This window comes from Malania oleifera, chromosome 5 (genome assembly GCF_029873635.1).
Source record: "Malania oleifera isolate guangnan ecotype guangnan chromosome 5, ASM2987363v1, whole genome shotgun sequence".
Classification (NCBI taxonomy): Eukaryota; Viridiplantae; Streptophyta; class Magnoliopsida; order Santalales; family Ximeniaceae; genus Malania; species Malania oleifera.
The window spans coordinates 99,945,005-99,967,241 of record NC_080421.1 but is presented as its reverse complement, the minus strand read 5'-3'; the positions used below and the strand labels follow the sequence as shown (position 1 = coordinate 99,967,241).

The 22,237-nt window shown below is 35.7% G+C and overlaps 1 protein-coding gene across 3 annotated transcripts in view; it reads right to left on the bottom strand.

Annotated features, from left to right (window-relative positions):
- The window catches only part of LOC131154790 (DNA mismatch repair protein PMS1), a 76,875-nt gene that overhangs the window by 32,453 nt on the left and 22,185 nt on the right, over nucleotides 1–22,237 (bottom strand). For all 3 annotated transcript variants that reach the window (XM_058107545.1, XM_058107544.1, XM_058107543.1), the window contains 4 exons: nucleotides 15,958–16,229; nucleotides 15,747–15,873; nucleotides 14,763–14,831; nucleotides 14,497–14,570 (listed from right to left, as the gene is read on the bottom strand). In XM_058107545.1, coding sequence (XP_057963528.1) covers nucleotides 14,497–14,570; nucleotides 14,763–14,831; nucleotides 15,747–15,873; nucleotides 15,958–16,229 — 542 coding nt within the window. The remainder of the gene's footprint in view (nucleotides 1–14,496; nucleotides 14,571–14,762; nucleotides 14,832–15,746; nucleotides 15,874–15,957; nucleotides 16,230–22,237) is intronic.

The window sequence follows — 22,237 nt, the reverse complement described above, 5'->3', positions numbered from 1 at the left end:
AGATTAAGCACCTGTTAGCAAGGTGTAGCCCTCTTTTCTGTAGGTTAATAGTGGCAAGAATTTTTCCAAGAGTTGCCTCCCATGCAAAGAAAGCAACCTTTGTGGAGGCTACAGTTTTCTGGATGGACTTCTTGCTAGTTTTTGCCAAAGGAGTGAATTTCCTATAATAGGATTTGACCATATATTTGGTATTCCATCCAGGATCCACTTGGGATTATTATTAGTGCTACGATAGCGGATTTATACAAGCTACCATTAAAATTTGTAAGATGCTCAATATCCAAATCAAAAGCATTTCTAAACAAGGGAATGTTCCATCAAATCCTCTGGTCAGAAACTTGAAGAAGATTACATATAAGGCATCCTTGTCCTAAAGCAAACTCAAAATGGAAGGAAATTTTGTCCTAACTTTCAAAAGGAGACTTGGCTGCACCAAAATTTCATGCCAAAAGAAAACATTATCCCCATTCCCCCCACTTGCAAGTTGAAAAGGGAGAAAAAATCATTCTGAGTTTTACTCATGAATTTCCACTCCAACACCATACACTCGTCTTCCAGCTTTAGTGGTCCAAGCATTATGCAAAAAAGGGAAAAAATGACCCCCCCCCCCCCCCCTCCATGAATCTTCAAAGAAATTTCCCACAGAGGGCTTTGTTGAGGTAGAGAGAGATTTGAGCCCTAAGCCTCCATATCTAATAGGTTGTTTTACAGCCCCCAATTTCACAAGATGATATTTGACTTTCTCCCTGTAACTTCCCCAAAAGAATCTCTTGAATTCCTTCTAACCTTCTCATAACTAATCACAGGATAGTAAAGACAGACATATCAGGTGCTCTTAATGAGGGTAAAACTGGGTAAGTCTCCCACCCTTCAACAAATAATTCCTTTTCAGCCAACTTCCTCTCAAATCTTTCAACTGGGGTTCCAAAATCCTTCGTATTAAATTTAGCTCCAAAATGGAGACTACATAATAAGAAAGTCCCTAGCTTGCAGCACAAAATACCAACAAGGAGAGGCCCCTCAATGCTTTCCCCAATTGGAATGTGTTCATTTTTTCCCAAGTTCACCTTCAGACCTGAGACTCCTTCAAACCTGAGAAAAATGCACCTAAGATTGAGGTCTGATGGTACTCAAAGAAAATGATGATGAAAGAAGATAGGAGACATACATTTCCCTCCTATCCCTCTTGTTCATTCATATCAATGTTGAGACCTTTGAGAAGGCCTCCTTCAGAAGCTCTATTCAACAGGAGACTCAACACATCCATTACTGGGATAAAGCGCGAGAGGGCATCACCTCACCCTAGACCTCTAGAAAAGCTAAAAAAGTCTAGTGGACAGCTATTAATGAGTATGTTGGGGTTGTCATGTATTGGATAATCCATCTGCACCAAAGCTCCCCCAAAGCCATTCTTTTGAGAATCTGTAGGGGAAATTTCCAATTCATGTGATCAGAAGACTTCTCCTTTTTAAGCTCGCAAGCCACCCACTCTTTCCTATCATTACTATAGGCATCAACAACTCATTTGCAATAAATGCTGCATCCATGATCTGCCTGCTTGCTACAAAAGCATGTTTGTGCTAACAAATAACTTTCAGAATTGCTTTTTTATGCCTCGCAAGGACTTTGGATAGCATCTTGTAGATACTATTCACAAGCTGATCGGGAAAAAATCCATGATGTTGGAAGTCCTAATCTTCCTGGGAACCACATAACAAAATTGGAATTATGCTGCTCAAGGATTTGCCTGTCTTGTAGAAGTCTAAAAAATGCAATGTCCTGCTTAAAAAGTCCCCAATTCGCTTGATAAAAATCCAAAAATGAAACCATTAGGACCTTTCAAGCCACTATTCTGTGGATGGATTAATGGTGTTGAAAGTGATCTCCAAGTCTCTGCTTTGGTGTAAAGATTATTGTAGAAATCACAAATGCCATTATTTGATATCCTCTTAGTCTCCCATCAAATTTCAATTCTTGACAAAAAGTTAAACCTGCAATGAGGCTTGAGGGGATAAAAGGTCGAAAGGAAACACACCAGACTCAACACTGACAAAGCCCAAATAAAGGCCCATCCCAAGATCCTTGAATCTTGAAAAGGCTTTAAGCATAAGTGAGTCCGGCTCAAAAAAATTTTAAAAACAATCTTTGGTGATCAGTCCCTTGCTAATTTCCTTGTCAACATGTGCAGATCCAGGGACCTAATGCCTCGATAGGGATTGGAGAAAAAAATATGACGATGATTGTCTGGTTGATTTTTTATTGGCTCAATGGAGTTGCCCAAGGTCTAGTTAAGTCACCTAATTACTACCATTTTAAAGATGAATTAAGCTACCTAAGTCTAAAGCAAGGTTTACAAATTGCGAGCCAGAGTTGAGTTCAAAAGTGTGGTTATGCGAGAGAAGGTATTAGCGCAACCAACACACCCATTCTATGAACAACATGCAAAAAGATATAATTGAGAGCAAGTAACCAAAGAATCAAGACAAGAATGAGAGTGAAAGTAGACTTCAGAATGCTATTTTATTTTTCTGAAATTTCCAAATTTTTTATCTAAATTTTTCTTGAATTTCGTGAAACTCTCATATTTTCAGCAATCTTTTGGGATTTAAAAATAGATTGAATTTTATATTTTTTTCAAAAATTTTATTTTTATTAATTTTTCAATGATTTAAATAAAATATTAACATAAATTCAAAAAAAAAATTCTAAGAAACATTTTTTAACAGTTTCTGATTTTAAAACGAAACCCTTTTTAATCGGGATCCAATTTTTTCCTTATTTTTTTGAAAAATAAATAGCTAATAATAATAGCAGGAAATATATATTTTTTTAACAATAATAAGAAATATATTTTTTTTTTTAATCTTTCTGATTCGAAATAAAAAAAAAATTTAGAATTTTCATGATTTTTTTATATTTTTCAGCATTTCTTTTTTAAATTATATTTTTTTTTATCAGCAAAAAGAACTTTATTAACAAGGCATCAAGGGGAAGCCATTCTTGCAGGGTTTCACACACTTGAAGAATTATATTATGATCATTCAAAAACTACACTGTACCCACTGCGCCAGCTGGTAACAGTAGCAAGCCACTGACCTTTACTCATTCGAAGGTGCGCAACTGGGATTCCAGTGTTGGTGTGGGAGGAGGCAGAAGGCTAAGCCAGCATGCACTCACTGTGTGTGTCAGTCACTCGTAGGTGCATCATCCACCAGCCCGAATTTATTTTTTTATTAAAAAAGGTTGACAAAACAATGTCATTTCGTCAGGACTACATGTGAGGGCAGGGTCTTGCGCCATTGCAAGTGGCTGCCACACGTCAGCCTGTGCACCCACTGAAAGAATTTATTTCTATTTTTATTTTTTAAAAATTATAGATTGCTTATAGAGCAGGCACTTGAGCGTGTCTGCCACACATGAGCATGTACACCCACCGGTCAAAATTTTTTATTTTAAATTTTTAAATTATTGATTTTTTTATTTGAAAAAAAAAAAAAAAAAAAAAACTTTAACTCATGTATAGGAAAAATTGCCCAAAAAATTCATTAAATTCCAAAGATGACTAAAAATAAATTTGAGAAGAAAAACACCAAAAAAAATAAGAAAATTTTTTATTTCGGTGCAATGCGCCCAGACTTCCTTGTATTAGCCCACTAGGTTTCATGTTGATTTTGATGATAACAAAACAAATAAGAATTAGTGCATGTGGTATATGAATTTGTGCTTCATGAATTATTATGTGATAGTTATTTTCTTTTATATTTATATATGGAAATTATTTTTGGTATTTAGAGCTAAGTATGTTAATACCTAGTTAAAAAACAAATGTACCAACTTAAGTATCATATAGTAAAATGACTATATCTTTTTATTGAAAGCTCCAAATGTGACAAGGCCCTTTATATTTAAAAAATTAACTCATAAACCTTTTCAAGAACATTCAATTTGACTCGTATATATCTAGAGCTAAAATGGGCATTTTTGTAAAAGTGCACCCTATGTCTTAAGAAAAATTCAGACTATAATTATGTACTATTTGTGAATGTAATTCTATATTTTATTCCACGTGAAATCAAAAATTATGATATTGTTTCATATAAAACTAGAATCATCATTCTCTCTAGAAAAATTTCATGTAGACGTATTGGAGCTATAATGTAGAATTAATAATTAAAACAGTATAGCCATTCTGCACTGCCATGAAGTCAAAATCAGAAATAAATATGTTGTAGAAAATTAAACATATCTTACTATAGAAACTTCAAAAATATTTCATTTTTTTATTTCAAAGTAGATGTTATGGGGCTTCCAGAACAACTTGGCACACTTAATTTGAATAAATATTCTATTTGTTATGAATTACACAAATCAGCCAACAGATTTTGACCTCTGTCATAAAAGCAGCTCAACATATCTGTAGCGTTTGAATTTTATCTCTTCAACAGCTATTCCAATTAGCGTGATTTTTTTTTTATTGGATACTAGACTCGTTGATAAGTCAATATGAATTTTTATAGAATTTTATTTGGTATTTGCACGACTGTTTGTGATTTTATAAAACATATCATCTCACTTGAAAATCAGACTTCTTGTCATATCATTGATTGTTTAGCTCCAACTTTAATCACATGGAACCAAAACCTCTCCAACGTCTAGTGGACAATTTTGGCTATAAAAGGAGTCAAATTTCAAGGAAGAAGGACGAGGGAAATCTCTGTAAAAGTGGTCTCCCATTCTCCTCCATATTTCTAAGTGATAAAAGTGTTTTGTTCTTGCTTAAGAGATCACTTTCTTGTAAAAGTTTTTTTTATTAGTTTTAACTCACTTCAAGTTCCAAGTCTTATTTCTTTGAGAGAGTTTGAGTTGTAAGCTTGAATTGTGGCATCAACCCATCATTTGTAATTTCTCATCAATGTACGTGTTATTTGAGCCCCTATGAAAGGCTCATTTTGTATTCTAGTCCTGGTGAAGGGCCAAGTCTTATAATTGTGCACTTGCCTCAGTTGAAAGACAAGAAGTTTGCTAGTGGAACCTCGTCTTGGATTTTCGATCGAGAGAGTGAACGTAGGTACTCGTGAAGGAGACTGAACCACTGCAAAAGAGTTTGAGCATTTCTCTCCCTACTCTCTTACATTAGTTATTATTTGATTGAATTAATTACTCAATTGTGTTTGTGTATATTTCATACATTATCTTCAGCAATTGAAGCACATAGAGTGAGTTGTGAGTGAACATAACTATATTCTTATCTAAGCTTCCGCAATGCATTCATTAGAATATACATATTAGACTATTACTCACCAAGAGTTTGATAAAAGGGGTAAGTGTCATAAAAATTAGAAAAAAAAAAAACCAATTCACCCCCGTCTTGGGTTTCCTAAGGGACCAACACCTCGAACCACCCAATAACCTTCTAAAGCTCTAGAGGATAAATAAGGAGAAAAAAAAAACTAGAAAATCAAATGGGAAAGTGAGATAGAGAGGAAATTTCTTGTGTTTTTGATAACCTGCCCTCAAAAGAACTACGGTGTCCATCCTGCCTTACAGTGCAAAAGGAGCGAATGACCTCACTCATCTTCTCCATCCTTGCAAGTGAGACTTCTGCAAGCTGTTGAGTGAGAGCCTCAAGGTGTTGCTGTAGTGAGAGCAAGAGCACTCAACCCATGGAAGCCTAAAGATCGAAGCCGAGGCAACTTTGAGGGAGGGGGACCCTTGACTAATCACATGCCCCATGTCAAATGAATTCTCCTCCTTCTGCGCAGAGACCTTGGGCTTCCATTTCGGGTTGGAAACTGCTAGCCTCATCAAATGCACAACTGTAGGGGAAATTTTGCGCAAGCCCATCGCGTCAGAAGCCCTAAAGAAAGGCTATATTCCTTTAACCACTAGCATTAGTCTTCGATGGGGCAAGAAATTTATCAAACTTATTTCCTCTAAGTTGAAGCCACAAAGTTTTATCCTTGATCCTCATGCAATGAGGCCAAGAGGAGGATGCAGGCCACTCCCTTATACAGATCTAGAAATTCCCCCATGTGATGAGGAACCACCATACCTCATCCACCTAAAAAATAAAGATCTTCCTAGCACTACGGTATTCCATGACTCTGAGGAGATTGAGATGCAGTTGTCCATCAAGTGAACTTAAAAATAATATTTTTAATTTCAAAACTTGTCGGGACATATTAATATAAATCAGAGTTTGAAGGGGCCCTCAACCCACAACAAATAGAAGATTTATTCGATCACATAATTTGTGCTCCTAGAATATAGATTTGGCAAACTCACAAGCTTCTAGCTATTTAGAGAGCAAATAGGAATAGTATGCTTCGAAATTTTTTCTCTTTTGAAAAAAAAAATAATAATATATATATATATATATATATATATATATATATATATATATATATATATACATATATACATATATTGTCTCCCATCCTCATCCTTTGCGACCATTATTTAAGGACAAAGCAAAAGCTAGCTTATGAAATGGAAATCCTTTTGGAGAAAAAATTATCTCCCATCCTTATCCTTTGCAACCATTGTTTGAGAACAAAAGCACAAGCTAGCTTATGAAATGGAAACTTTACAAATGAGTAGCTTCCACTGCACCAAAAGCAAAAACTTATAGTGAGTGCACTATCCTACAACAATAAACCAAGTCTTAAGTCCCACTAGGCAAGATCGACTACATGAATCCTTTTTCTGCCAATTTACACAATCATGGACAATTTCCTCCTACAAATTTAGGGCTATTAAATCCTTCCTCATTATCGCATTTCAAGTTATTCTAGGTCTAACCCTACCCCTTCTACTGCCCCTCATAGTAACTAGCTCACTCCTCCTTACTGATACACTATTTGGCATACGCTGCAAATGCCTAAACCATCTGAGTCGTCCCTCTTTTTTCTTATTTTCTGCAAGAGCTACACTTAACTTACGGCAAATATATTCATTCCTAAATTTACCTTTTAACGTTATACCACTCATCCATCTTAGCATCCTCATCTCGGCAACTTTACCTTTGGGATATGTTGCTTCTTAGTCGCCCAACATTCTGACCCATTTAGCATTGTTGGTCTTACAGCCCTCCTATAGAACTTCCATTTTTTAATTTTAAGGGTATTCCACAATCTCATAGCATGCTCGAAGCACTTTTCCATTTTTACCTAACCTGCTTTAAACCATTAAATCTTCTTCAAATTCTCCCTTCAACCATTTGTAATACACCCAAGGCATCAAAATCAACTAGTGTTATTGATTTCTTGACCATTGAGTTTACCTTTTCACCAATATCCTCCCTACCATGACGGAAACTACATTTCATATATTCTATCTTATTTCTACTTATCCTTAAACCTCTGAATACTAAAGCTTCTTTCCATAATTCTAACTTAGATTCTACTCCATCCATAGTTTCATCAATCAAGACAATATCAATAGCAAGCAACACCATGAAACCTCATTTTGAATAAACCTAGTATGTTCACCCATCACCAAAGTAAAAAGATAAGGGCTTAAAGCAAATCCTTGATGTAAACCTATTGTGATTGGACATTCCCTAGCTTCTCCACCAGCAGTCCTAACAGAAGTCTTAAAATTTGTCATATATACCCTTAATGAACGGGGAACCCAGCGGGTGTTGGATTGATTGTTTTAGGGGCTTTTTCAGGAATCAGTTAAGGGGATAAACTAAGATAGTTGTTTTTACGAAAATGTATGTATAAACTTACAGCATTTAATTTTAGGAAAATAAATATGCATTAGCATTATGTTTGGGAAAATACTACTGTAAATGATAATATGTTTTAAATATGTGTAATACCCATTTTTTGTAGCATGAGTAGCATTTATTATGAATTACTGTTTTTGGGAAAATGCTGAAATGATGCAGAGGATTTTTAAATGATATATCGGCGACAAGCCTAGAGCTTTGATATGATATACCGACGTACAGGCCGAGGGTTTTATGTGATATGTCAGCGTACGGGCCGAGCTATGAATATGATATGATGGCATACGGGCTGAGAATTTTATTTGATTTATAATACGGCGTACAGGCCGTAAATGGTAAAATATAAAATTCCGGCATACGGGCCGATGATTTTCACGTTGTATATATATATATATGCAAAATGCTATGATGATATTAACATGTCAATTATTATGAAATAGCATGTATCACTGTTTGAGTATATGTTATATGTTATCAAAACCTGGTTGGCTTGGTTTAGGCTTACACGTGCACGGTACCGTAATGTGTTCATGATCATCATGATATTAGTGTTATCGCTGTCGTACGGGGCAGCGTGAGTATGGATAGTCGATGTGGTTTATTGAAGTGTTGGTGCCCCTGGTGTATGGATCAGGTCTGGCAGACCCAACGTACTTACAGACTGTACTTTTGACTTGACAGTGATCGGCCAGCCATTGTCAAGTCCCGCATTCGGGCCGCACAACCCAGTCATGTGGGGGTAATACATGACACCAGCCAGCTAACCTTCCAGGGTATTTTCGTATTATTGATATATGAGATGAATTATGTTTGAAGAAATCCAGTATATTCTACCATGTGATGATTATATATGTTTTCCCAGTAATGATACAAATGGTTACTAAATATGTTTATGTATGATTTATGTAAAACACGGAAAAACTCATGTTATCACACACGGGTATTAGTTTATTTTCCCTTACTGAGAGGTGTCTCACCCCGAATTATATGAACATTTCAGGAGCCCCTGATAGGAGAGCAGATAAAGCTCCGCTAAGATAGATATAGCTGGTTTGCCCTCTCTAAAGGGTAAGTGTTTTGGTAGGGTCGGATGGATTTTGTGGGAAATGACCCTGGGACTCCTTTTGGGTTGTATATATAATTACAGTGGATGTAGTAACTCTGGTATTGTGATGAATGGTATTGTGTATGTGGTATTATGAGATGTTTATGATTTTATGTTTCCTGCTGCTTAAGCTTCCATACTGTATTTTTGACGTATCCCTAGTATCCACGGGTTCAGGTTAATTATGATCTGCTGGATTTATGATAATTAATTTTATATATATATATATATATATATATATATATGGAAATTAAGCAGGTCGATACAACCACTTTACCTAAAAGCTAAAGCTGTTAGGCTGTGGGCCAACTGTTAACGGAGATAATTCAGGCAATTAAGCTGTAAATAATGCTGATTAGGCTGCAAATAATGCTGAAAATCTGGCAGCATTTAAGTACTGAAAATCAGGCAATTAGGCTGTAAATAATGCTGAAAATCTGGCAGCACTTAAGTGCTGAAAATCAGGCATCAACTATGTAAATCTCTTCTTTATAATGAAAGCAAACCTGATGTAAAGGGATTCAGACCAAAATTACCATGGTATCAAAGCCCCTCTTTTGATTCTGTCGTTTTGGTCTAATCACTAGGTGTGATTCTCATCGCTATTTTTGGTTTTTTTTTTTTTTCTTTCTTTCTCTTGGTTTCAGCAAGTTCTTTCTTGCTTTTCGCGGGCATCGGCCTTCTCTGTGGTGTCGATTTTGGTGGTTTTGAGTTTTGTTTGGGGCTTCAGGAATTTTTTTTAGTTGCACACGCTGTCCTTCATTGCGGGTTACTCATCTCAGTGTTATCAACAAGATTAGAACCCAGGACCTCCTAGTAACCAGCACCGATACAATGTTAGATTACAACTTTACCTAAAAGCTTAAGTTGTTAGGTTGTGAGCCAACACTGTGTATCAAGCTTTAGAAGTAACATCCACTACTGCTTTCTACTACATTACCATCATGCCACAGTACTACTACCACTATTAAAACCATGTTTCATACCTCGGCCTATTGACACCTACCTAAATCTAGACATTTGGACGAGCCTCATGGATGTTATTTCCACATATTTTGGGGTGTTAAAACCTAAAAAAGACCAATACATGAAATTGTGTAGGCACACATGCGTACTTCTGTTGGCATATAATGCAGTCCACCATCCCCTCACCAAGCCCCAAAAGAAAAGAAGAAAAACCTACTTTTTTCTGTTTTTCTCATGTCTATGGTTGGGGGAAAAAAATATATCAGAGTTGCTGTATTTACTATTTGGAACACACGCACACAATACGAGTGTATCTACAATTCTACGTACAGTGCATATACATTCTATGTTCTACCACATCAACAAACCAAGCCTCAAGTCTCAATTGGTGCAGTCATGGTCTTAAATTTCCACGAAATTGTCAAAATTTCCATCTAAATTTCCGATTTCCATCACCCTCGAAATCGAAATGGCAGTCGATTTCCGTTTTGCATAATTTCCATCAAAATCTCATTGAATCATCTGAAATTTATCGAAATCTCGAAATTTTAGCAAAACTTGTCACAATTTTAACTATACGATCAAATTTTAGTGAAATTTTTATCTTAATTTATTTTATCGAAACAAAAGATATTACAAGTGCTTTTGAAATTATACGAAAAAATAACATACAGTAACATTTTATTTAATCATTCATGTCTAAATTATCATTATTTGTATAATAAATAATAATGATTTATGAATTTCATTTGTATTAACTGAATATGTTTAATGTACATTATCTTACAAATATGTTTGATACACATACTATTTTACAACTTTTCTACCTCATACAAAACATAGATGTATTTAATTTGTAATGTATTAGTCCTAAAACTTATATTATTATGTTTGTTAACCATTTCTAAAGTTTCACAAAGAATTCCATACTTTACTACTAATTTCCGTTGTTTTTTCAAATCGAAATCGAAATTTTCGTAGAAAATTTTGTACTTTTGGAGCTTTGAAATTTAAGTCGAAATCGAAATTTAATACCTTGGGTGCAGTCAGCTACATGAATCCTTTTTATGCCAATTTACAGTAGGCAATTTCCTCTAAAGAACGGCGAGTTGTTGAATCCTTATTATACAAGTTCCAAGTACTTTAGCCTTCTACCACTAACAATAACTAGCACACTCCTCATTGGTGCACTATTTGGCCTACATTACAATGCTCAAATGATGTCAGATTTTCAGCTGCCCCTTGCTTATCTTAGAGCTATGCTAACTTACTTCGAATAGGTTTGCTCCTTAGATTATCTTTTAATATTGTATCATCCACCTCGGCATTCTCATCTCAACAACTCTTACCTCTTGGATATGTTGTTTCTTAGTATCCCAACATTTTGATCCATATATAATTGCTAGTCACATGGTCATCCTATAAAACTTTTCTTTTAATTTTAAGGGTAGTCTACAAGCCCACGACATGCACAAAGCACTTTTAATTTTACCAAACCTGTGTAACTCTACGTATTATATCCTTTTAAATTTCTCCTCCAGCTCGCATAGCATACCCAACCTATCGAAGTCTACTAATTTCTTGATCATGAACTTAATCTTTTTTTCCAATATTACCCTACCATGACTGAAATTTCACTTCATATACTATGTCTTATTTCTATTTATCCCAAAACCTCAATATTCTAAATCTTCTCTCCAAAATTCTAATTCAGATTCTACTCCACCCCTAATTTCATCAATCAAGACAATATCATCTACAAACAACATAGACCATAGAACATCATTTTAGATACTCCTAGTCATCCATCACTAATTCAAAAAGATAAGAGTTCAAAGCAGATTATAGATGTACACCAATTGTGACTAAAAATTCCTCACTCTTCACTTGTAGTCCTAACTCTAGTCATTACTCTATCATACATATCCTTTATAATTGGCATACTACCTTTTTTTATTTTTTTATAGAACCCACATAGTACTTGTATGGTTCGCTAACCCACCCCCCCCCCCCCAAAAAAAATGTATCTAGGTTATAAAATTTACTATGTATTTATTTGAACATGTAAAACCCTAAAGGATGTTTTGATCATCAATTTTAAAATAATTTGGAATAAAAATACAAACTTCCACTATATAAACAAGTTCCAACCACTAAGCATCAAATCACAGTATTCCAATAGTAGTTCCAAATGTAAAATTTTTATGCATGTACACATGCACACAGGCAAACAACACGATCATATGTTCCCCAAGAGGCAATCAAAAAGGGGTGAATTGCGCTGTTTAAAAAGCATGTGAACCTAAAAACACCTCTGTTGGTGAGTCAAAAAAATTGCAAGCAAATAAAGCAACCAAATAAATAATAAATGAGGACAAGAAAAAAAGTAGGGATAAAGCAAGCAAACACAAAGATTTATTAGGCCTATGTCCTCTCCCACGATAACCTTTCATAGAGTTTCTGTAATAGAGTAATAAACTTATTATAAAATCTTTACTTCTCCCAACAAAGATATAGACGGGTGCTTCCAACAACCCTTGTGATCACAAGCCACACATTCTCAACCCTTCTCAAGTGAACAAGATCAAAAGAACAAAGTTTATACAATAATTGCACTCTTATAAGGCCAATAAACAAGTAGCAAGAGCACATGAATTTGCAAAAGGAAACTCAAATCACACTTTTGAGATCACTCCCAAGGCTCAAACTAGTCCAAATATGCATCCAATTCATGTAGGACATTCGAGATAACTAGTCGTGACATCAACAATGGACAAACATTGGTTGTTCGATTCAAGAAGGATTAGTCAACTAATCTGCCAATTCATCTCTAAGATAGGATCAATTATCCAAACCATATAGGATTCTCGACTAATTGACCTTCTCTGTATAGGTTGACCTATAGACCTCATATATCTTTTGGTGTTTGGTAGTTTTGTGGGAAAATGTCCTTTTGAGCTCTTTCTTTCTTCCAAAATGCTATGACACTCCAATATATAGTTGAATTTGAGCTGGAGAGGGCGACAAGAGCTAGGTCATGTTTGAGTTTATTTTTAAAACAACTCTAGAAATTACTAGTTTACGGTAAATAAACAAAAAAATGTCTTGAACTAGCCTCCTGGGTTTTGAAGCATTATTGTGCATGCCTTTTTTCTCTCCAAGCGTCATTTCCTCATGCTTTCAACTTTGATTTCTTCCAACTTGAGTCCAAAGCTCCACAAATTCTTCATTTGTCCTCCAATTATTTAAATTAATTAAATTCATCAAGAACATTCAAGAGTACATGAGTATGATAATCAATTGTATCATCAAACTGTATGGTTGTAAAAGCATGAGGCCAACACAATATATAATTCCAATGTTTTCTTGTAAATTCCACATAAGGGCAAGAACATATGCACGATAATAACCTCTAATGATGATTGATGCTCTCCAATCATGATGAAATAGTAAAGCCAATTGGTAGGGTACAACCTCCAAGAAAGGCCCATATCTAGCCAACTAGTGCATATTCAGTTTTCCACATTTTTATGAAGATTTTTTATAAAGCAAAAAGCATGGGACAAGTACACAAGAGATTACATGGCAACCTTTAATTACGATACCAAACTGAGGAGAACCAAATGTAAAGAGTTCTCGAAAAGCCATCCAAGAGTTAAACACAAGGTAAGTCTGTTCACAGTTATTCCTCTATCCTCTCCCTCCAACTGCACCAAGATTAGAGTCTCATCCTAAGAACTCCCTTTTGAACTGCCAAGTTCTAGCACATCCAACAATCTTAAACATAACCTAGGAAGTCCCCACAAGACAAAGAAGAAGCTAAAGGCCTGTATCTATGTGACATTTTAATAAGAGATGATCAACTATTTCAGCATTCCTTTTACACATGCAAAACCGATTAGAGATAAACCAACTTAACAATCTCTATTGATCAAATGATCAATTGTCAAACACTTGTTTTCCTAGGTGCTGTCCAAACATAAATTATCACTTCAGGAGCACAAGTCCTCAAAACTTCTGTCATCAGGAATTTTCTGTTCCTCTCCCCCACATAAGAAATTAGAATAAGACTTCACTGTGAAAAGGACACTTGAACATTTCGACATAGTTTGTCCTCTATGCCTCAATAAAAAGAAGCATAAAGCATCTTAAACAAGTGAAAAATAGTCTTTGGCTCTCAAATCTTGGAATCACTTTACTAAAATGGATTTCTAGTGCAACCAATTTACTCGCCCAAACAATATAAAATCTGACATAGAAGCATTCGTGTCCAGAAAGATATTACATGACTCCGGAAACTCCTCTATTAAGAATAAAGAGCCACATAAAAATTCTTTCGAAACTATAAACCCTGCCAGCTACTCCCCTTGAAAGTCACATTCTTCGAAAGCTCAACCAAGCCAAACAATAAGGCTTTCAAAAGGCAATAAGGCCTTCTAAAGGCACAACTGATTCAGGAGATCATGAAGGGTAGGTCTGCAAATATCTGTACTACAGTGATATGCTAGATACTAATCTTAACACACACACAAACAAAAATGATCCTATAAGAATACATGAATTCAAACAAAATATGTTCAACTTCTTTGTGCTTATATTACATAATAAGCTAGCAAATCAACGTAAAGAATCCTACATTATAGGACATAGAATAAAGTTCAATGTTTTAAGTAAAATTAATGAAGATTACCGTAGCAAAGGTTGTTGATTCAAGATTGTTGACTGTGACAGACGCTCAAAATTGTATTTCTCATCTGCAGCATGCTGAAAAAATAAAACTGTATCGACATTCCAATTCTAACCAAAAAATATCTGTTATTTCAACGTGAAAATTTAATTCAGAAGCAATGTTTCATTTAGACAACTGACTGTCCACAAAATTACCATTCAAGGTGATGTTGCCATTTTCCAGTTGTATATATTGAAATATATATAGTTCAAATGGAAGGAACTTACCTGATCTACAATGAAGAGGTCTTCATCTAATTTTCCAATGATAAAACCACGATTAAATTGGCCAATCACCTATGAAACAGGAAGAAAACATGTTCATGAGAAGACCATAAAATACATGAAGGCTGAAGGAAGAAAATTACAATCTCCAGGCACCAACACCACCCCCCCCCCCCAACTCCTTTTTCCAAGAAAAAAAAAAAAAATCAGACAACCACTTCACCTAAAGCTTAAGCTATTAGGCTGTGGGCCAACAATGTAAATCAGGCCTCAACACTTCCTTGCACGTGCAGGCCAGCAACACACAGGAAGAAAAACACACAATAAATAACACCCATTATAAGAAATATCATATTTTTTTAAACACCAGAACCCAGAACCTCCTAGTACTCAGATACCATGTTAGACAACCACTGTACCTAAAACCTTAACCTATTAAGTTGTGGGCCAACAATGCACATCAAGCCTTAAAAAAAAAACAAAAATAAATGAATAATCAATGATAATATGATATGAGACATCTGACAGCTAGCATATGAGTGAAGAACAATCGTAAAGAAGAAACTTTTCCAAAGGAAACAAGTTGTCCTTCATGCAAACATCACCATGAAGTTTTCTCATTATGCTATTGGATTGAAAAATCGCCAGAACAATTTAAATGTGCATGTTGCCAAAAATTTTGAACTTAAAAATTGCCAGAAAAAAAAAAAAAGGTAGAGTTGGGCACAGTTGGTCAGTCCAAAGTCTGAAGTGCACTTCCTCACCCAGATTCATTTCTAAGAAACCATCCCATTCACAATTAAATTCAATTAGCAATTAAATCAGATTCAAATTAGTAGGCAATGAGAAAACATGTGCAAGACTGCTAAAAAAAAAGGGAATACTATCAAAATTAAGTCCTGAAAAATGGGTCACCTTGCCAATTGTTATTTAAGTAATTGTTTGAATTCATTCCTGCACTAAACAGGTAAACAAACTGTAAACAACCTTCATTCTGCCGAAGTCTTGTTTTTTGAAAAGCCTTTCCAACTCATTAGTAGCTGCAGCTAAAGAATTGGTTTTTTGTTCATCATTGTTGAGTTGAGAAATTTCCAGTGTCGCGGCAGTGTAGCTCCTACAAGTAATCATTAAGAGTCAATTAAAAGACAAAATAGAACCAAATTTTCCTACTTCTAGAGGAGGCAAACACTTGACAAACCTTTTAATCTTTACTTTTTCACATGCATAATTTCCTGACTGCAATCTTAGCAGCCTCCCTTGCCTCCTCATCATTAGGTCTTCAAAACTAAAATGCAAGGTCGAGCATATATCCAAACCAGAAGAGGGCATCCGAGCATCTGAAGGTGGATCCGAAGACAGTATCTGAGAAGCTGCATCCACGAGTTCTGACATATTTTTGTGTTTTTTGCTAGATGAAGTCGATAACACATCAGCAAAAGGATTTGTATCCCTTTGGTTTTTTCCTAAGTCCTAACATTGAAACAGATGAAATGAGACAGGAGGAATTAAGAAATAGTTTTAACTTTTCGGACTACCTATTACCAGCCAGCACATTAATGAATAACTGCAAACTAGTTCTAAAACAGCCCCAACAGTAACAGTGGTTAAGAGAACATACATAAGGAATTTTTTAGAAGTTCTACTCACTCAGTGAGGGCGTATTTCAAGGATAATGTCTTCCTGGATGTTATGGTTACCAGTTAGTATTACAGATTTACAGCCAAGGTCTTAAATTTCGATTTTGACTAAAATTTCAAATCTCAAAAAGTACAAAAATTTCAATGTCAATTTCGATTTCAATTTGAAGAAACAATGGAAATTAGTAGCAAAGCATGGAATTCTTTTATGAAACTTTAGAAATGTTAATAGGCACAATAACGTAAGTTTTAGGACAAACTTATTATAAATTAAATACATCTAAGTTGTGCAAGAGGTGCAACAGTTCTAATATAGTATGTGTATTAAACATATTTGGAATCTAACATGTGTATTAAACATATTTGGTTAATATAAATGAAATTCATAAATTAGTTAAATAACATTTATTATACAAATAATGATAATTTAGACATGAATGGACGAATAAAATGTTGTTGTAAGTTTTATTTTTCATATAATTTCAAAAAACCCTTGTAATAATCTTCTGTTTCAATTAAAAAAAAAAAACAGATAAATTAAGATAGAAATTTCACTTTGCATCTAAATCTCACATTTGAGTTCCAAGGAAATTTCATTCTGTAGTTAAAATTTCGAGAAATTTCGATGAAGTTTGAGATTTTGAAATTTTGATAAATTTTGGACAATTCATTGAAATTTCAAAGAAAATTATTAAGACGAAAACCGACTGCCATTTCAATTTCAATGGTGATGTTAAGCAGAAATTTTGACAATTTCCTGGAAATTTAAGACCATGATTACGGCTGTGAATTAGTAAGCATGAGTTAGGTATGATGGTCACTGTGATGTACATGACACATTATTAAATATAAAAAAAAAAAGAGATGATCTACAATTGAGATTCAGTTTTCAAGTTTAAACATTCTTAACATGGTATCGGGGCATGGCCCCGAGATCTCAACCCTAAGTACTGTAGTCAACGCCAAACCGAGCCAACCTCACAACCCTATGCATGTCTGCTACCTAGGAGGAATATCCACACCACTGTATGCCTGAAACAGTTCCAACAGTTGCCAGAAAAATTCTGGATGACACTGCAGGACAGAAGCATAAAAACCTCTTGAGATTTTGGAAACAGCATCACTTGCCACAGATATCGCTGATCTGTAGCCGCCTGACATTTCATCACCGGAAGTCCCCCTCCCACCAGCACCCTCACGTATCAATCAAAGGCTAACGTCTCCAACTCCACATGCCAATGTGGAGGCTACTTTATGCCTTGTTTTTACCTGATTTATTCAACATGTTTTGGATCCCTCTACAATCCATAATATCAAGTTGTGGGTCATGGATTTTAACCCAAAGATCCAACCTTTTTTAGTTCTTCACTCACACCACCCCATAAATGATTATTTGATATTGTCAGCAGCTGGTGGCTGAGTTCATTGGGGCTGTGGCAGTGTTATGTCAGTATGCTTGTGATCAATTCCATTCGGTTATTTTTTTGTTGTTGGTCCTGTTTGTAGGTGTTGGGATGGAGTACAAGAAGCCCAAAAGTATGTTTTCCCCTTATCACTGCTGCCAATCACAACTGACAAGTTAAACGGAAGTAGCTATTTACAGTGGTCTAGGGTCATCAAAACCTATTTTTCTAGCTAGGCAAGTCCAAACACTAGTTTCAATCGAGGACCAGCAATTGCAAATGACTACAAGTATGAGTCCAGGAAGACATCTTGACTGTCTCCCTATTGAGGAACTCAACAGCATCCCAGACTGCACTTATGTGTATGCATCTGGACGTATGCAAGGAGTTTGGGCTGTCAAACTTTTATATTTAAGCAATATAACCCGTATGTACAATCTCTCTCTAGAATACTTTTCAACTACATCAGGAGACAAGAGCATCATAGAGTACTTTGTGGGGATGAAGCATATCCATGAGAGACTCAACATCATGCAACCCCATAACAACCAATGTCAATGAGATGCAAAAAGCAGAGGAAGTGAATGACAGTCGTTCACGTCTTCGTAGGTTTAAACCCCGAGTTTGAACTGGTCTCATCCCAGATTCTTATTAATGAGGAGTTCATCCTTTTCACATTTTTATTCCTGCATACTTCATGCCTTCTCCAGCACTCATTACTCTGCTCTAAGTTTTAGTGCTCCGACCTCCAATTTCAAGAAGTCTGCTTTTGTTACACAAGGTGGTTCCGAGTTCCGACAACTAGTTGGGTATTAGCAGAAGTGCTTGGGGTGGTGCAGGTAACCATGAAAAATGACAATGTGGGCACGGGTTTCCAAGGAATAAAAATAACCTCTGCTTTTTTTCCAGACTTGGGGAGGGATGGATGTTGTAAGGTACTCCATGCAAATGTACTCATTGTGGATGAGGGTTCATACAATTCCACAGTGCTAGGATCTTCATGGTAAGCCTCCATGTGTTCGCAAATGCACTCACTTCAAATTCCACCCCTGCTCGTGTATTGTTTCTATCTATGTCTCAATGAGTATCAAAAATTTCAACAAGCTTCTCTTCCCATTGCATATTTGCTAAGATGCATAGCCCAGCCTGCTTTTCATCCAGTACCCTCCTGCAAGTCCTTAGGTCATAGGTTCTGTTGCCACTGACCATGGAACAAGTATAATCAACTTCATTCCTAGAATCTAGTACCCTTAAAATATAGGTCCACCATTTTAGTTAAGGGAATACGGACATTAAATCCTACTCCCTCAGTCTCTCTTTTTATGTTTTATATATTCCTAGGTTCCCCTTTAATCTCATGTCTATTAATAAAATTACAAAACTAATGAATTGTTCCATAACCTTCTTTGCTCATTATGTTGTTATTTGGGATTTGGAAACAAGGAAGATGATTGATTAAGGACCTGAGCCAGCAGACTTCACTACTTTATCTCCTTCAACTACCTGAGCTGTTGTTGCCTATTGATACACCACTTCAATTCCATTCTCGCCTTGGTCATCCTTCGTTGTGTCTTCTGTGTCCAGTCTTGAGTGTGAGTCTTGTCCCTTGGGAAAGCACCATCATGTTCCTTTTGCTTCCAAACATAAAAGGGAAATCAACCCTTTCATGCTAGTTCATTTTGATGTTTGGGTTCCTAGTCATGTTGCGTCTAAGTTGGATTCCAGACATTTTGTTACTTTGTCAATAATTACTCAATGATGACTTTACTTTGTCAATAAAAAATCATTCCAATTTCTTCAATAACTTTTTATTCTTTTTGTTATGAAATATAAAGACTTAGTTGGATTAACCTATTAAGACGCTTTGTAATGATAAAGCTAAGGAGTATTTCAACACCCAATTGGCTACCTATATGACTAAATCTAGTATGATTCATTAGTCATCTTGAACCCACATACCACAACAAAAGGAAATTGCAAGGAGAAAAATACACTATTCCTGCTCTCCTATGAACATAATGCCATCCACTGTCCTTAGTGGTACTCTTCTATTATTGAATGCTCCAATATTCTCACTACCTCCCTGTATAGTCAAGTTTGTGTCCTTTGTCCATCAGTTAACTTCAAGAATGGATAAATTGGATCCTCATGCTATCAAATATATTTTTCTTGGCTATCTTTGTGCTCAAAAGGGATATCGTTATTAAAGTCCTACTTCGCATCGCTTCTTTATTTCTACTCATCTAACCTTCTTTGAGTCTATACTACACTATTCTAATTCATTGAGCCATGATGACCTTGATGAGTCCCTTTCTCTACCCAGCCTTCCAAATTCTAGTCTATTGAATCTATCAAGTCATCCTTTTACATCTTCATCTAATTTGAGTCCTTCTAGTTGTTTGATCATCCTAATTTGCAGGAGTACACATGACAAGAGCTCAAGGGAGGAGAGCTTCCTCTTGCTCCTACTGCTATGCCTTTGGTTTCCTCATCTGATGATCTAACGTCCATTTGATCTTCCTATTGCTGTCCATAAAGGTAAATGCATTAGTACCCGCATCCAATCTCTAATCTCTTTTACTATAATTACTTTCACCCTAAAATTGGTATTTTGTTACTACTCTAACCATTTATCTTCCCAAATTTGTATGGGCAGCTTCATCCCATTGAAGGTGGAGGACTACAATGGCTGAACGGAAGCGTGTGTATGATAATGACAATAGGAAACTAGTCCCTCTCCCTAGGTAAGTTTGTGGTTAGTTGCCAACAAGTATACACCATGAAGGTCAATCTTGATGATTTAGTGGTTCATCTCATTGCCAATGGATATAGCCAGTACAGTTTGGACTATTCTGATATACTCTCCTCAGCTATCAAACTTAACTTAGTTCATATCTTAGCCACCACCTCCCGATGGCCTTTGCATATGTGCTGAATGCATCCCATGGACAAGGTTTGCATGGTGCAACCACCCAAGTTCATTGCTCGAGGGAGTTGGCATTGTGTGTTGTGTCAAAAATCTTTACATGGTGTAAAGGAATCTCCCAAAGCCTAGTTTTGTAGGTTTAGTGCAATAGTGCTAGAGTTTGACCTTCACTAATGTGCAATAGATCACTCTTTATTCTATCACCATACTATTGTAGGTAGAATTTTGCTCATAGCGTGCACAGATGAATTTGTGGTTATACGCAGAGTCCAAAGAAGTTTCTATAGAGAAAGTTTCAAACTAAAGATTTAGGACTGTTAAAACTTAAAATACCTCAAGCATACATGATATTTCCATCTTGTATGGAGATCATCCGGTCATAAAGGAATATTGCTCTAGACGTTTATAGAGACCGCACTCTTGGGATCCAAACTTGTTAATACACCTAGCTAGATGTGGATGATTTATTGGCTGACCCTAGACAATATCAGAGATTAATTGGGAAGTTAAACTACCTCTCACTTGACCAAACATATCTTTCGCACGAGTTTTGTGAGTCAATTTCTTAATTCTCCCCAAATTATTTGAATATCTTGTGATACCTCAAAGGTGCACTTAGAATAGACCCCTAGTTTTAGGGTCAGGGTCACACTCGTCTTCAAGGATATTGGACTGGGTCAACCTTTGAAACAAGATCCACAATCGAGAACTCTGTGTTTGTTGGTGGTAACTTAACAACTGCAAGAGTAAGAAACAAACTTTTTTGGCCCAATCAAGTGATGATTCTTATAGTTTGAATACCAACTTGCTGATTTATTTATTAAATCTTTTGAGGAGTGCCTAGGTTGAATCCATTCATAACAAGCTAGAAGCATACAACATCGAAGCTTGAGTAGAAGAATTACCGGTGGCAGGTATTACAGCTGTGTGTTTGAGGATATTGCCCTGGGTTGGTGCAGAATGGTACAAGGATTCATGTAGCCACCCCTTCTTGGTCGGACCCAAGGCTTGGTTTTTTTTTTTTTTTTTTTTGGTTGTGGTTGTGTTTAATATTAGAGCTGTGTGCTAGTGAGCATGAGTTAGAAAGGGTATGACGGCCATTGTGATGTACATGACACATTTATAAATAGGGAGGGCGACTTATCATTAAGATTAAGGCTTCCAGTTCGGCAAACATTCTTAACAATTATGAATTATTTTAAATCAGAAAATGAATTGAGAACCTATACTTTGTACAGCTGTTCATGGTCCCTGCAGTAACAAAAATGTGTACCATATTTACCTACATAGCCCCATAAATTGAGAATGTATACCCCTACCATGACAGGAAAGAAAAGCTGTGACACTAGAGATTAAACTTATGATTTATTATATTAAAATAATTGATGTTAATAACCAAAATATAATTGTAAAGATTTCAACTCCAAAATGTAGTTGCAGACTATGCACCTAATGACATTTTGAATTGTTACCAAATATTTTACAAAATTTCAACTATGAGAAATAGGAGAA